At 38.4% G+C, this 17,283-nt stretch overlaps 1 protein-coding gene across 1 annotated transcript; it reads left to right on the top strand.

Annotated features, from left to right (window-relative positions):
• The first annotated feature begins 13,033 nt into the window (after window positions 1-13,033).
• LOC118812912 (thyrotropin-releasing hormone receptor) lies at window positions 13,034-16,603 on the top strand. Its single transcript, XM_036578021.1, has 2 exons — window positions 13,034-13,822; window positions 16,181-16,603. Exons 1-2 carry the CDS (start codon window positions 13,034-13,036, stop codon window positions 16,601-16,603), a joined length of 1,212 nt encoding a protein of 403 aa, XP_036433914.1.
• The last annotated feature ends 680 nt before the right edge of the window (window positions 16,604-17,283 follow it).

Consider the following 17,283-nt stretch of genomic DNA (forward strand, 5'->3'; position numbering starts at 1 on the left):
ACACAGTTGAGAGCCAGTTGACAACTGCTTGTATCCACATACATTACAATATTCCAGAAGAATAAGCTACTGCAAATAGAGTTTTTCATTCTCACATAAAGAATTACAATAATATTGTGCAACAAGGGCATCTTCTTGTGTTGTAAGATGTTGGGCTTGAGTGACTGGAGAGGATCTGAAAGTGTCTCCTTGTGGTTAGTGACAAATGATTTAGTCTCCAGGAACAGATTTTTCCATCTTTTAACAATAAAGCTTTTCTTTTATGCAACATAGATGTGTATCATTTTCATGTTTCAAAAAGTGATTCAGATTGATTATTAGTGTCATTGTGAACCAGTGAAAGAGATCTAGGTCTTACTGAACTGAACAGTATTCACATTCTGCCGACTCAAAGAAGAGAAAGTAGAAGATTAATCTTAACAGCATGATAACAAAACCAGCATGATAATGATACTCTTTTCTTCTGATTATTCAGTTAGGTAAGCAAATGCTTCTAATTATAAGAGTCTTTTCCATGTCTCAGTGGTGGATATCACTAACTGTAACTGATAACTATTAGTTTATGTAAAATAAAATACGTGTTAAGTTATGGATAGTTTGTGTTTGTTTTTGATACAGATATATAATTAATAAATTAATCAGCTGGATCACAAATTATCAGCATATCATGCAAAAACAGAGATTTAAAGTTAGCCGTTTTTCATGTCAGTCAGCTGGTCCTTTCCTGTCAAAGCCACTGTGATTTATCAGCAGTAGTAATAGGTCAGGCTATAAAAACTCCATTCCTAAGTCTCTGTATTAGAGCTCTAATTTAAGACAATAATGTCAGTTTTAATCACCCAGTTTAGTCCAAATGGTTTTCCAACTACTCTGGGTTGCTCAACCGCATTTATTTCCAAAAATAAACAAAAACATGCTGGGTGGCGAACTGTCCCTCAGGAGCAGAAGGAAACTCTAGGGTGTTTTCTGGATCCAGGACCACTTGCTCTGCGAATTTGGTACATTTGAGCCCAGAAGCGTTCTGGAGACTGGATCTCTGGTTATTTTAAAAACAGTAATCTGGGGTTTGCTTCCAGTGATCTCTGGTGTGCTGTGCTGTGCCTGTGGAAGCTGAGGAAGGGTTTCTGCGCAGCATCATCACAGAGATGCATGTGCATCTGGAGGGCAGAAAGCAACAGAAAGCAGCACTCTTAACGGCATAATGCAACAATGACAGGGAGTTGCTGTGCAGCAAACTGCGGCAACCACAGAGAAGATGGTTTAATATCCTGAGGGGGGCATATCCCTTTGCCAAACATCACAGAAGCTTATGGATCCAGGCCATCAAAAAGGCGGATTGGGGTCCTGATGGTCCCAAAGGAGTTTTTCAGCACATCCAAACTGTAGTTTTAATACTGGTAGCATTTTCTAACACAGTGATTTAGACAAGGCTGAAGTTGGCTTCCTATTCACCAGCTTTTTGTTCGAATTTTTTTGTTCCACCTTAAATGGTGTCTGAGCAGGCAGTGGCCTGAGGCGCCAGAATGCACCACTTAAAGTGGAATGGGAAAATTTGAAGTTGGCGAGCAAGAAGCTCACTTCAGCTTTATGTGAATTAGGTCAGAATACCCTACCTACAGTTTCATGTAGAGCTCTATCTATTAATATGCGCTACAATAGGACATTTCAACAACACTAGTACGTTTCTGTTTGCTAACATTAGCTAGCTAGGTAATGAGTAAGTTAGCACTGTGTGTGATTTATATAAATAATATAAATAATAATAAATAAATGTAAATATAATAAATAAAATTGCTTTTGTTTAATAGGTCATAGCCTAGCTAACTAACTTGCCAACTTAATCTAAAACTAAGTCTGTTTTATGTGAATATACGTTGATTACAGCTGACTAATGTTACACTCTTATGACCAGCTATGTTACCAAAGTGGTTTTGGCTGCATGCACACCCTGTAATGTTTGTAAAGAGGAAACTGCGCATGGGGTTGCGTACTTGGTTCATTTTGTAATGCGACTGCTTCAACATGTCACTTCCATTTTCAAGTTGTGTGATGGCTGGGAAAGGACTGTTGTAAAAGCAGAGGAGACGGAATGCCTCATAGGTTTATGGAGCAAAGAAGGCATTCAATTGCAATTGAGTTGGGGCGTTTATGGGGTGGACAGAATGAGGTTTGGGGGAGGTTGCCTCACTGCATTTGATTTTTCTTTTTTTTTGGAACTACTTTTAAATATACACAGCTACTGAAATTCTCTCTCAAATATCACTAAAAGAAGCTGTATCTCTTACATGCCTGTATCCACATCAACTCTACCTATGTCAGTTAAATATAAAACCAATATTTTTAATATATAAATTATAGTGTAATATTTTGTACAAATATTATATAGTTAGTTAATGGTAACCAGCAGTGCAGCCAGTGGCGGCGGTACGGTGCAGCCAGAAGTGGGTGTCCCAGAGCAGTTTATTTCTCAGTTAATATATTGTTATATTCTATATCTATGAATGGCCTAATATGACAAAAGATATGCAAGGAATGAACATGTATTGCAAACAAGATCAAGTAACAGTGCAAGAGAGATTAGATCTGTGTGAGAGATGGTGAAAGTTTAAAGGACAGCCTGCTTTTAGCACTGCTTACTGTTTAGCGTGTGAGTGAGACACTGTGGTCAATCTGCAGCATATACTATGCAGTCATGAATGTTGCTCTTGTTATTGATTATGTTTAGCTCACTTTGACACATGAGTGCACAGTGTTCAGTGCACACTCTGAATTCCCTCTTTGGTTCCCTGTTGCTATGGGAACCAACTTTGCCCCTACTGATCTACAACACACATGGACCGGCAGAGACTGAATAGCTAGCATGATCTCTTTCTCATTTTTGTTTTTATGTAATTTATAATATATTTCTCTTTTTTTGTATTCAAGTAAACCACCATTGCCGGTCCAGAGTGTTTGACTCAGGAGTAGGAAGCTTCATGAGCATTCAGATTCATCTGTAGGTCATTTTGTAAAAATGTATAACAAATGTCACATGACAGTATAAGATTAGACTGAACTGCATGAGTCTAAAGGCCGATCCATGAGAGTTGGCAGCCCTGGAACAATATTGATTATAAAAAAGGTCACCACCTCATTCACGGACAGCAGTTGACCAAAAGTTGTTTTCAGTTTTTAGGACTATATGGTTAAAAAGATGATGTTTCCTTCACTCTCCGGCTCTGTCTCACGAATCTGGTCAGGTCTCTTCAGATTATCTTTTTATGCTAGAGTCACTCACGATAACAATAATTATCAGTTTTTTTCATTACTTTGTGTTTCGAGATTCTAATATTTCAAGTTTCATTAAAAAAAGCATAAATATAAAGAAAATAAAAATGTCCAGAAATAATAAAAAAAAGCTAATAAACAACAATAATAATAATGATAATACAATGAATCATATTTTAATAATCATGATCATAAAAAAATGTTTTTCATTTAATCTGTAAAGTGAAACACATATCTTGAACTTTTCTTATTCGAATAGATAATATTTGGTAGCATATTTAAAAAAATACATGTTAGTTGCAACCCTACTGTATACCACTGTGGGTCACCCTGTTGATCCAGCAAAGACAGTTACATCACCATTATCACCATCCTTTTTGTTTTTTTGTTTTTGTGCAGGTTCATATTTAGTAATATGTCACTCAGATCTATACACTTCCACTCTTGTGAAGACCTGCTAAAAGCCTTTGGTGCATTTTCCCCCACTCATCTCAGTGTTGTGCCTGAAGCTACCGCAGCACCTGCTTCTGTTTTGGATAAAGCTCCAAAGTCCCTTAGGAGCTCAGTGTTCTGTTTGCACATCGTCCAAAAAGACGTGTATTCATCTATTTATGGGAGTGCTATTTTAGTCCATGCTCTGGTCTCCCTTTGAAGTTCTTTTCTGAAACCTGCAATCAAGTTTCCAATATTTTCCGCTTTCTGATTATGAATATTAGACCAAATGTGAAGCTGTTAAAGTATGTGTTTCTGAGAATCTACACAGTTAAAGACTAGTCATTTGAATTTTGATTCAAAGATTTATTTTCTCATTTCAGATCATTCTTTTCAATTCTGAATATTTACAATAGGATTTTGAGATTGGAGCTTCAGTCAGGCACTTGATCTGCATATTTTGGGCAGAATAAATTGGGTCACTGGAAAATGAATGCCTTGTTTCTATGTACATGTCTTGGATTAAAAGCTGAGCAGGTTACTGCAGAACATTTGCCCAAGTAGTTCAGCAGACAGACCTAATCACAAAATAACACTTTAAATCACTGGGAGAGCAGGATTCACTTAAAGATGACCTAGACAAATAGGTCACTGGGCATTGGGGGGGCAAATAGGAAAAGAGGACAAATCAATACGTGAACAAATAGGACACGTTCCACTGTCATTTTAGACAATGACTTCTCAAGCTATTTCATGAAAGTCTTTATAAACGTTTATTTAGTTAATTTACTATTTAATAGACTCTTTACTGATTTCTGCTTTTAGTTCATTGTTTCATTAATGTTTTGCACTGGTATAATTGTAACAGCTACAGTGCAGTTCATACAGTGTGTGTAAAGTGAAGAGTCTGTTGGAGGCACCTCAAGTTTAACCTACAGCCCATTCAGCCAATGAAAAGTCACAGTGCTGCAGCAGGAACCCACCTACACAGTCTCCATGGTGAATGACTGCCTGTGCGCCGTGTTTGAAATATTAAGATGACCAAGAAATTTGTTTGGATATTTAGTGTCCTCAGTGTTGTTATTATTTTTTGATGATGTGTGTTTATTGTTAATCAAGTTATGTGACTTATTTTCTTGCGATTAGTTGTATCAGTTAATCCAGTTTGAAAATTGATGTGTACTTATTTTTGTGAGAAGAATAAAAAGGAAAGCAATAAAAGAGTGCACCCAGAATTGCTCATGCACCCAGAATTCCTAGTGCATGAGTTGATTTCTTTTTATTAGCTTTTATTTTCCTCCAGATGTGGTTATCAAACAAATAACTTGTTCATGTGTTATACATAGGTTAAATATAACTTGGGATGCTTTTCACATTTTAGGCATTCTAACCAAACTTACTAGTTTTGTCTCAAAGCTGTTGTAAGACTATATAAGTCTGAAAACTCTTTTAAATAACTTTTCTGTTATATCTCTGTTTGTGATCATTAAAATCATGTCAATTTTGTAAAAATCAGAAACGGTGCCAGGGGGGTGCAAGGGAGTGCATAAGCACCCTCTAAAAACCATTCAGCACCCTGTTAGCCAACCCCCCTCCATTTTTATTTTCATTTTCACTAGCCCATCACAGTATAAATCCCAGATCTATCACTCATTTATATTCTTGATAAAATGTATAATTACACTGATTAAGTTGCATTAAATGAAGACATTTAATGTCTGTATGTGCCACAATAAGAGAAATAAACTCCATTTCCAAGTCTTTATGCTTGGCTGGTTTAATTACGCGTCACATTGAATTCAAACAGTCAGGTCGCTGATGTGTGGCCCAACCTATCAAAAATAAGTTCTGTGATCTGTGTGACAAAATTTATTGCTCATCTGCTGTTATTAGAAACAGCTTGTGCTGCAGGAAGGATGCGAGCCTCAGTGAAGGGTCAAATGTTAAACAGGGCGATTACGTAGACAGTGCAGCGCTGACGTGCACTGAGAAAAGCATGCTCAGATGCTGAATTCCCTCATTAGCTGCAGACCATCATACTGAGCCACAGAGGCCTACATACCACAGTTCATTCTTTTGAGTGAGGGTGGAGTGTTCACACCTGTCAAACTAAAAAAAAAAAGTAGGTATAGTCCTGATAAAACAGGTAAAAGTTTATGTGTGCTTGAATATTGAAACTTAGGCTGTTTTCACACCTAGTTTGTTTGCTAAAGTCCAAACTAGAGTTTGGGTTTTTATGACATTTTTTATTTGGCTCGGATGGTTTCACACTGCAGCTAAAGTGCACCAAATTATACATGTCAGTAATGGTTTATTGGACAGGGACTCTGCAGGGATACAAGTGCTACTTCAGTGCATTTTCTTGCTACTTTGCATGAAAAAAGGATGTATATGCATATTACTATCAAAGCAATCAGAAACCTTTCTTTATGACTTCTTTATGACTCGTTTGTCAATTTGAATGTAACCATTCAGGCTGCTGATGCAATATGTTCCACATTGCTATGGTATTATTTTATTGCTCTGCTGTTATTAGCAGACGCTCAAACTGCAAGAATGATATTACCACCTGTAAAAGTCAGACAGTAAAACAGGCAGACAGTAAAACAGACAGACAGTAAAACAGGCAGAGAGTACAGCGCTGACAAAGCAGAGAAACATCCTCTGATGTTGAATTCCCTTGTTTGGTGCGGACCATCACAAAAACGCATTCCCGTTAGCAGCGAACTGAGGCAGGGTTCATTTTGAATCAGATGGAGTCCCATAATTTTTGCTGGATCATGTTTCATTTGTTCAGTGCGGACCTGAGCTTATTTGTATGAATATAGGTGGAGTATTCACACCTGTCAGAACGGCCCGAAAACGTTCAATACATCTGCACCAAACAAGGTGGATGTGAAAGTGCCCTCAATACTGAATCTTCTCCACACTGATTTCAGTATGTAGCTAGGCTATGGGTCAGTGACTTTTATTATGATTTAGATCATTTTCTGTGGGTCCAGGTGACTGAACACCTTTAAAAAAAGACACTGTCTGCTTATGTTCTATTGCTAGACAGCTCAAGAGGCCAAGGTCAGCCTAAAATCAGATAAGGTTAAGTGTTTTTCATAATGAATCTCATCCATGGTAAAATTTTAAAATGTATCTTTCAGAATCTGCAACATCATATATTTATTAGTTAAAATCTTCAGTAAGTAGTTTAATAAATGCTTAACCACCTGGGTTGCGGGAGGGTGCTGGAGCCTATCCCAGCATCATTGGGCACAAAAACAGGAAACACCCTGGATGGGTATGAGACATAACAATTGTGAGTAAAAAGGCAAATTGACATTATATTTTCGTATGGAGGATTGGGGAATCGTATTTTGCACTGGGGCCAATAAGATCCTAGTTACACCACTAAGCCACAGTCTTTATCTCTAGTGTTAATGTATGAATAAAGGACATTTTATATATGTTTTAAGAATCTAAACAGAGGATAATCTTCAGTGAATTGTAAGTGCCTTAAAACTCCTTGAGAGTTCATGATATTTCTGATAGGGTTTAGATCTGCTCATAGTGGTGTAATTGGGGTGGGGAACTGGGGGCTGGAGGTCAACACAGTTTGCTGATTTCCTAGTCTCGTGGGGCCAGACATGATCTTGTAAAAAGAAAACACGCCTGGAAACAACTTGCTCAACTTTTGTGTCTGGATTGCAGTGAAATCTGCCACGAATAAGAGGACATCTGGAGTACCACTAATGCACAAGCAAAACAAGTTAGCTAGCAAAACAAGCTAGCTAGTCACACACTAGCATTAGCTAATTGAACTGCTTTACCTTGCAAGAGATAAAGTTTATTTTTACCACATGTATTGTAATCTCCACACACACACACACACGACACACATTTACCTGCTTAATTTGAGTTCTCTGGGGAGAATTTTCAGCCATGCTAACCTATGTTGCATCTATGGGCTCACAATATGCTCTTAAACAATGTTTCTTCAAAGGTTCTTTAGTAAAGACAATGATTCTATATAGAACCATGAATACTAAAAGAACTATTTGCATGCTGAAAAGTTCTTTGCATAGTGAAATCATTCTTCAGATTGTTGAGAAATGTGTTGTATGTGGTTACATAGAGAAGCTTTTAAAAAATGATATATATAACCCTTTATACAGAACCATTTGCAACACATTCTCCATCAGTCTGAAGAACAATTTTGACACTCAAAGAAGACCCTTTAAGCATGAAAATTGTTCTTTGAGTGTTTATGGTCTGACCTTTTTTAAGAGTGTAGGCTTGTTGTCCATCAAAACAACATTGACTTTGAGCTCCACCTTCAGTAGTCATTGGATTGGTTTAGAAATTTCACATTCAGTTTCTTTTTACTCTAATAAATCTACATGCCTGCCTATATTTAGCTCAAAATGTGTTTGTGGCATGCGCCCGCCCCCCGGGCCCCGACGATGACGGCCGCGAGAGTCGGCAGGAAGGCGGGGCCCGAACACCCAGCGGCCAGGGGCAGGAAGAGATCCGCGAGTGTGGAGGGGGCGGAGCGAAAAGCCCGAGCTCTTCAGAGTGGCGCCAGTGACGGCGGGAGGAGGAAGACGACGACGGTGCCGGTAACGAGAGGCACCAGGGGAAGGAGCGAGTCCCGAGCTCCGCCGCCTGGGCCCCGCCCCCTGTTACGCAGCGAGGCCGCGCCACTACACCTCACCTTCGACCCAGGCGGCTGAGCCGCCAGCTGGGGGCGGTGACGAGGAGGCGGAGCAGCGAGCTCTCGGTCCCTCTCGGCTCAGGTGCTCGTGAGCGCCTTTTAAAAGAGCTGAGAGGGAACAGAGAGAGAGAGAGGGACACGCAGCAGCAACAAGAGACTGAGGAGCTGGAAAGCTCCTTATTGAGGATAAAGGGCCTGAAGCCACTGAAGAGTGGCCAGCTTAGGTTCTTTGTATTGTTCGGTTTGTCTGTTTTTGGTTGTTTTGGATTAAAGAGATGGCTGCTGCAACCCTAAACCCTGCCTCCAGCGTCCTCCTTGAGCCCCGGGGTAGCACATGCCGTGCTACAGTGTTGTTTGTCCTTTAAGTCTACTGATTTCCCTGCTCAAACACAACAACTGAATCTGGCAATTAACTGGTGGGTTGAATGCAGTGTGTTTAATCAAGAAAATCACCACATTGTGGACGAATCCAGCCCCTCCAAGACTGACGTTCTTCACCGCTATGTAGTCTGAGATCTGTTTTACAGTTACAGGGATAAAGATTTATGAAAATGTTGAAAACTTGATCCATTAAGAGGTCAGAATTCTACTGACAAGGTTCAGAGGGCAAATAACAGGACTGCTGAAGTATGGGGGAAAAAGTTGTGAAATAATGTATTAATTCATTGTGTTAATAATATGTATAACAATAGTGTGTTAAAGCTACAACAAGGACAACAAAAGCACTAACACTGTTTTCCTAGATACTGGGTGCACACATCTTCTCTAAAATTCACAGAGACCACTTTAAATGCAAGGCCATACTGTCAATGACACTTTTAAACACTTTTAAAAATTCTGTTCACTTTCTTTACATTTAAATTGCTTGGAAATGGTGCCGTGCCAAGCCTCTTCTACTGTAGTATAGAGTCATACTAATTCTGGAGTGGCGAGTGAGGGGTGTGTGGGTGAGATAGTGAGAAGAGAAGTTGGACATAAGGTAAATATAATAGCCAGTGGGACCTTTTCAAACTCCCACAGCAGAACAAATGAAAGGCTCTTGTGGTGTAGAACAACACAAACAACTCACACACAAAAAAAGAGTGTGTTTCCCAAATTACAACAGCAATTCAGTGCCCACCAGAACAGACACACAAAAATTAGAGCAAGACATGTGTCAGAGCAAGAGTTCAGGAGCCAGAAACAAAGAGAGTCAAAGAAAAGTAGAAGAAGAAACAGAGAAACACAGAAAGACAAGACACACAGAAAGAGACAGATAAAGAGTGACTATAAGAGGCTGAGACAAAAGAGAGAAAGATGTGCAGTCAGAATAATTGGCTTCTTACAAGCCTCAGTTCCAAAAAAGTTGGGGCAGTAAATGAAATACTAAAAACAGAACGCAATAATTAGTCAATTCTATTGAATTGCTTTACCAAACAAACCTTATCATTCCAAATGTGATGCCTGCAATACATTCTAAAAAAGTTAGGACACAAGAGTGTTTACCCCTGTGTTACATCACCTTTCCTTTAAACAGGAGTGAATAATCATTTGGAACTAGAGATTTCAGTTGTTTCAGTTGGTTTTGAAAGTGGAATTTTTGCCTTTTTTTGTTATGCAGGTTTTCAGCTGCACAACCATACAGGGCCTTCATTGTTGTATTTTGTGCTTTGTGATGCACCACAGATTTTCAATAGCAGAGAGATCTAGACTGCAGGTAGGCCAGTCCAGCACCTCCACTCTTTGATTACACTGCCATGCTGCCATGTAGCACATGCAAAATTTAGCTTGCCAGTGTCATGTTAAAATAAGCATGGTTAAAATAAGATGTTGTCTAGAAGGCAGCACATGTTGTTCCATAATGTGTATACATCTTTCAGCATTCACAAATGTGCAAGTAGCAAGTAACTGGCTTTGGAGCTTTATGCTGGTAAAAATCTGGATGGTCATTTTCTTTTTTGGCCTGGAGAACAAATATCTATGGATAATCCAGTATTACCATAAACAAATCTGAACGTTTGGCTCATCAGAATGCAATAAACATTTCCACCATGCATCAGTCTGTTGCAAATGAGTTGAAGCCCAAACAAGTTGGTGGCATTTTCAGACATTTTTGACATATAACTTATACTTGCATGGTACACTCTTAACTTGCATGTGGCAAACGGAGTACATTGGCAACAATTCATCAAAGTTTTTCTTAGCCCACATAGTGATACCCATCACAGAGCATGCTGGTTTTTAATGCCCTGCCCTCTGAGGGATCAGTTGTGGTTTTCAGCTTTGTCTTTTACACATAGGGGTTTATTTTTGATGTTATTATGCACTGCAAATTGTGAAATACCTAAAATTCTTGCAATCAATTATTGAGGAATGTTTTTCTTAAATTGTTGAATTTTTCACTGATTATTTTTTTTTGCCTTGACCCATCCTTGCTATCACATATGTTGTTTGAACATTTTACAACCTTTCTAGTTTTAAATTGCTCCTGTCCCAACATTTTTGGAACATGTTGCAGGCATCAGTTTCAGAATGAGCATAAATTTACAAAAAGCAATGAAGTTGTTACAGTAAAATACTTAATATCTTGTTTTTTGTTCAAAAATAGCTCAAAGTGGATTTACAAATCTTTTCTTTTCTTACTGGTCCAACATTTTTGGAAGTGAAGTTTGTTTTTGGTCATTTCATATATGCAATCTGATTTTTCATTGGAATGCACCTGCCAACTATATTTAAACATTTTTAATGAGTTATCAAAATACACACAAAGAGTTTTAATCCTTAAAATTTGAGATTTATTACTTTTGTTTTGCTATATTACTCAAATATGATTACATAATTCCCCCTAAAAACCCAGGTTAATCAAATTCTTAGACTAATTACTCAGCAACTTCTAAGGTGTAGAGGTGTGTAAGAGAAATTTGGACCCATTGACATATAATAATAATTCATATTGAATTACACCATGCTTTTGTTCTCGCCATGATAGCTGAAAATTCTAAGGGTTTTTAAGTACCATTCTTATGCAGATGCAATGAGAGAGTGGGCACAAATGAGTCAAAACACAACCAACCAGTTTAATAGATCAACTCTATCTGAAAAGCATTAACCACTCTAATGAACCTAGATCAGCTTTTTCTGTTCTGTTCTGACTGGTTCCAAGGCTGGAGCCCAGGTGAAATGCATTGCATACACTATACTATCAAACTGGACGAACATAAAGAAGGAACATAGAATAGAATAGAATAGAATAGAATAGAATAGAAGCATTAAAAATATGCTGTTGGTATAACAGCAGGATGGGCTGAGTGAGATTATGTTAGTCAATTTTCTCTGATGTTTTGTTATAGGATTTATAATGAGCTTGATCATGAGAGGGTTGTTAAAGAGGGAGATAGAGGATGGGAAAGGGTGGTGACAGTAAGAGAGTGGGAGTGAGAGAGTTAGGAGCAAGAGAGAGGGGATAAAAAGGAGGGGTAGCTATTGGACGATGAGAGAGAGGCAGAGGTATAGATGGAGAACAAGGGAGGGAGAAAAAAGGGGGAGCAGAAGCAGTGCTGGCACTCTGCAGCATGCTGCCGCCTCATTAGGAGCTGTACTTCCCTGGAGAAGAACACGCTGAGGAACATTATACTGCTTTGGTAAATCTCTACCCCAGCACTCTAATCTTTTCTACAAGACCAGAAGAGTCAAAAAGATGTAGTCATGGTAAGTGTCTGTAATTTTCACCTTTTACTTCTATGATGGTCGCTGCAGCTCCAAGAGCATCCAACAGAAAATGCTTGAAAGTTGCTTGAAAGAGTTTTTGTTTATGGCACTCAAGTAATCTCTCACATTTGCATTTTATTTCTCTCATTTCATTGTTAAATTTAAAGTAGTTTGTTCATGCTTGTTTTTTTAATACTATGAGGTATTAAGCTTTTATAAAATAGGATTTCTCAGTTAACCAAATAACTTAAACCCAAAGTCTAGGTTGTCCAATAAAGGAAAGCTTGCATGATTGTTGCTGTAAGTCTAGTGCAAAACAAAAAATGGTGAGGTGGCAAAGTGTATATATATATATATATCGCTGTTATATCGCTATATAGCCTCGTATCTCACTTTACTTACAATGTAAGTCATTTTTGGTCATTTCTTTTAGTCCAATCATTATGAAATTTACATGAAATGTATAGGGTAACAGGTTTTTGAACTGATATATATATATAGTGGATATTGTCAGTCCTTAAAGAAAAAAAATTACCAACTGCACGCTTCATTACATAATAACATAAGAGACCATAATAATAATGGTGTTTAACTGAATTTTGTGAAAAATAAAAAGAATTGTTTTCATAGTTGTTTCATAGAAATATTCAAATGTGGCACTGCTTGTTCTTTTTTCTCTTCTTTCAAAATGATCAAACTTTAGACAAACTAAATCTCATGATGTATATCGTGTATTCTGGTATTGTGATGTTATATTTTTGCCATACCATCCAGCCCTATGCTGAAGTGTTACTATATGTCTATATGTCTCTCAAAAAAAAAAATTTCTACTCTTTTGATTGCTTTTTTTATTGCAGGGTCTCTGTTGTGTCATCTCATACTGAAGAAAATCTCACCAGAGACCCTTCATCACTGCAGGAGAAGAAGCAGCCAGTTTCTCCTACAATGGAGAATGTTACTCTCAGCACCCTCATGAATTTCACCAACAGTGAACCTTTGGCTAAGATGCCTGAGAACTCTCTGGAAGTCCAGGTCATCACCATATTCCTCACATTGCTGATCTGTGGGGTAGGAATAGCTGGCAACGTCATGGTGGTCTTGGTGGTTCTCAGAACCAAACATATGATGACTCCAACCAACTGCTATCTGGTTAGTTTGGCTATTGCAGACCTCATCGTTCTCCTGGCTGCAGGACTGCCCAACATCTCTGAGGTCGTTTCTTCTTGGATCTATGGCTATGCTGGCTGCTTGTGTATCACCTACCTGCAGTACCTGGGCATCAACGTTTCCTCTTGCTCTATCACAGCTTTCACCGTTGAGCGTTACATTGCAATATGCCACTCCATCAAGGCGCAGTTCATATGCACTGTGTCCAGAGCCAAAAAGATCATTGCCTGCGTTTGGATTTTCACCTCTGTCTACTGCATCATGTGGTTTTTCCTTGTTGATACAGATGAGATGGTTTACGCTAATGGAGTCGTTGTCCGATGTGGCTATCGGGTGTCGAGGAACCTCTACATGCCCATTTACTTTCTGGACTTCACATTGTTTTATGTGATTCCACTGATAGTAGCTACTGTGCTGTATGGGCTGATTGCTAGAATACTCTTCATGAACCCATTACCTTCAAATTTGTCAGAAAGAGGAAACGATTCGATCCACCAGGGGCGGACGAACAGCACAGTGAAAGTCTCCTGCAAACCGAACAAGGGTGCAGTTTCCTCCAGAAAACAGGTGCAGCAGTATTTCATATGACTAATCGGAAGGGATTAAAATGATACTTAACCATATAATAATACTAAATGTCATAAACTGCTGGTGATTTATCAGGCAGTCCTCTGGTTCCAGCAAGTAACAGCTTGAAAATGGAAGATTTTCTTAAACAAATTTTGATCGGGTAACTTCCAAACATGCACACATGCTCTCACTCCTTTCTGTCTCTGAGCTGGAAGTCATAATTACATTCATTCCTGTAATTTTTTTTTTCTCCACATATTTAATACGAAGAGTTGAAAAGTCTTATATTAACATAATTAGTCACATCAAAGCTGCACAGTCAGATAACAAGAGCAGTGTTTTTTTTTATTCTCATAACTTATTTACAAGAAGCATTATATAAAACATTCAGGTTTTGTATTACCATCATACACATCACAACGACAAATATTCTTAGAATATAACAATAACTTCTTAATGAAGCCAAAAGCTGTCTGTTGCCTCAGACAGATGTTTTCTGTGAAAGAAATTAGGGGAAGCTGTGAGCCAAAAGACCATGACATCAAATATGACAGATGCAACATTCCATCAAAAGCTGCTAATAGCTTGGCCCTCTCAAAGGACAAAACTGGGCGGCACCCACTGTTTGATTCTCTTACTATGTGCCCGAATACAGGAACAGCATAATATTTGTGCAGATTCACTACTTTACCTTTTATTTTAATGTTAACTATAGCCACTGTTGTGTGTAGTGCTTTATGGGAAACATCCACTTATGAGCAACTAAATGTTCACCACAAAAAGTGTTTGGATTGCTCAGTCAGATGAGTCATATTTAGTATACTCCACCATTTGAAAGTTTGGAATCACCCCTAAAAAGTTTGGAATCACTGTTTTTGATCATAAAAATCCAATTTTCTTGCAAATACAAGTATATAATGGTTCTAAAATGTTGCCAATATTCATGACAAGAAATTACTATAAATACATAAGTTTATTATTTTATAACCTGCAATGGACTGGTGACCTGTTCAGGGTGCTTCCTGCCTTCCGCCCAATGACTGCTAGGATAGGATCCAGCATCCCTCCATGACCCAGAAGGATAAGCGGCCTAGATAATTTTGTGTGTGTGTGTGTGTGTTGTGTGTGTGTGTGTGTGTGTGTGTGTGTTTCATAACATTTACTGTCAGCTTTACATTGTTCTCACAATCCTTTAAACTGTGAATGAATTAATTGGTTTATGTTTTGGTGTCTACTTGATGTTACAATATACACTGTATGTGTTATTATTGAAAAATAATCATTAATATAAAAAGTAATTCCACATTTTTGAGTGGTAGTGTATTTTACAATATGTGGGAAATAGTAGGCATAGAGTTCCAATGACTGATTTTCACAATAGATACAACAAAACATCCTCATTTTAAAGCAAAAAATGTATAAGGTGAACATCCAAAGTACTTATTTACTTGAAAATTTCTGGAATCAGGCATATTTAAATATGTGCTGAAAAGCACAATTCTAACCTTTTCACCAAAGTAATTTGAAGTAATTAGATACTTCAAGCTGGTTTCATGTGGGAAAATACTTTCAGCATTCAAATACGTAGCATTTTTCTTTTACTCTAAAAGGAGACAAACCTGGAGGGTCAATAAAATGGCCAGAAGAAAATGATATGAGATTGAAGAAGATAAAGATTGCTTCATCAACATGTTTATATAGGATGCCTTCTTCCTATAGACTGTAGTTCAATTCACATGTCCATGCTCCAAAGGTGTTCTTTTATAGCAACTAGCATCTTAAGCTTTACATCACACTGGCAAAATACTATTAACCCCTTAAATGGCCAGGACCCACTGACTGGCCAAAAGTTTTATTACACACTTCTATAACCTAAGAACAACTCAACCAGTTGGCACTGAAGTCCCTGTAGTTAGTAATTAATAAGTCTTAGAATATAATAGGCCTGAAATTTTAAGGGGTTCACCTTCTGAGAAACTGTAGTGATCTTTGTTTAGATTTGCAGGGAACATTGAGTTTCTACCTATAATATGTTGTTGTAGCTATTTGAAATTAGCCAGGTTGTCAATGACACTGACACCAGCACAATTACACAATCTGATCTATCCGAATAGCGTGTCCTTTTATTTGAATACAAACAAAAAATAAAATCATTTGAAATCAATAATGCACTGCAAATTTTGGTATTTTGACGTGCGCTACAATTTCTCATTAGGTTGAATTGGAAACCACTTGTGGGCACAGTTGAATAGTTCAGTTGTGACTATAGACATAGTAACTCATGTTTGTATCATGGTTGTATTTAGTTACCATTCATTTTTCTTCAGTGCTGTTGCTTTCTCTTTGCTTCTGTAGGTAACTAAAATGCTGGCGGTAGTGGTGGTCCTGTTTGCTCTGCTGTGGATGCCTTATCGCACTCTGGTGGTTGTCAACTCACTGATGGACCCTCCCTACCTCAACACCTGGTTCCTGCTCTTCTGCCGGATGAGCATCTACACCAACAGTGCCATCAACCCCATCATATACAACGCCATGTCCCAGAAGTTCCGCACAGCTTTTAAGAAGCTCTGCCACTGTCAGAGTGGCTCCAGCAAAGAGAAGGCAGCCAAACACAGCGCCCCTGTCTACTACAGCGTCATCAAAGATTCGTCCCATGAAAGCCCGGAGTATGAGACGGAGCAGGAGGACGTTGGTGCGTATAATGTCTCGACCAAGAGGGTGAACTTTTCCGATCAGGCTGGAGGAGCGGTCGCTGCAGGCATGTTCAGTATTGCTTGAAAAAAGAGGTGGACACTGTGTGGGTTGAGGGAGGTGGGGAGGGTTGACTCAACTAGAGAAAATTGGGATTGTAAGAATATTCGTGAGGATTTAATCAAACATTTGAGATCTCTCATCGTCAGTGTCTCAGTGGTACATATATTTAAATATTTTTTTGTATTGACTACTATATGATGGTAGCAGATGAGGTTGGCAGCAATTTATGGGTAAAGTGATTTTTTTATGTAAAAAGTGACTTTTACTCTCAGCTTGAGAGTCAACAAGACAAGCACTGTTTAGCTGATCTGATAGCTTTTAAAACCACACAACCACCACAGTTCTGCCTGATGGCCTTGCAAAAGCAAGTGTGAACTCCTTTGGAGAAGATTTGCAACATCCAGCGCCAAGCATTTCACACCTGCATGCTGTACCAAACCACCTTCACTTGTGCAGTCAGAACTAGCAGACTCTGCATGCATACAAAGAGGAATTATCTACATGAGACCACTGTAAAGTGAGGGTTCCGAATTAGTGGTCTGCTTAGTGGGACCTGGAGTTTGGTTCAGAGTTCGAAATAACAGACTGATTCAAAGCATATTTGCTTAACATTTGATATCAGGATGTCATTCAACAGGAACATGTACACTCTTAAAAAAGAAGGTTTATCAAGGGTTTTTTTTAGTGAGGAACCATTTGCATGC

The sequence above is a fragment of the Colossoma macropomum genome, unplaced genomic scaffold (assembly GCF_904425465.1).
Source record: "Colossoma macropomum unplaced genomic scaffold, Colossoma_macropomum, whole genome shotgun sequence".
NCBI lineage: Eukaryota > Metazoa > Chordata > Actinopteri > Characiformes > Serrasalmidae > Colossoma > Colossoma macropomum.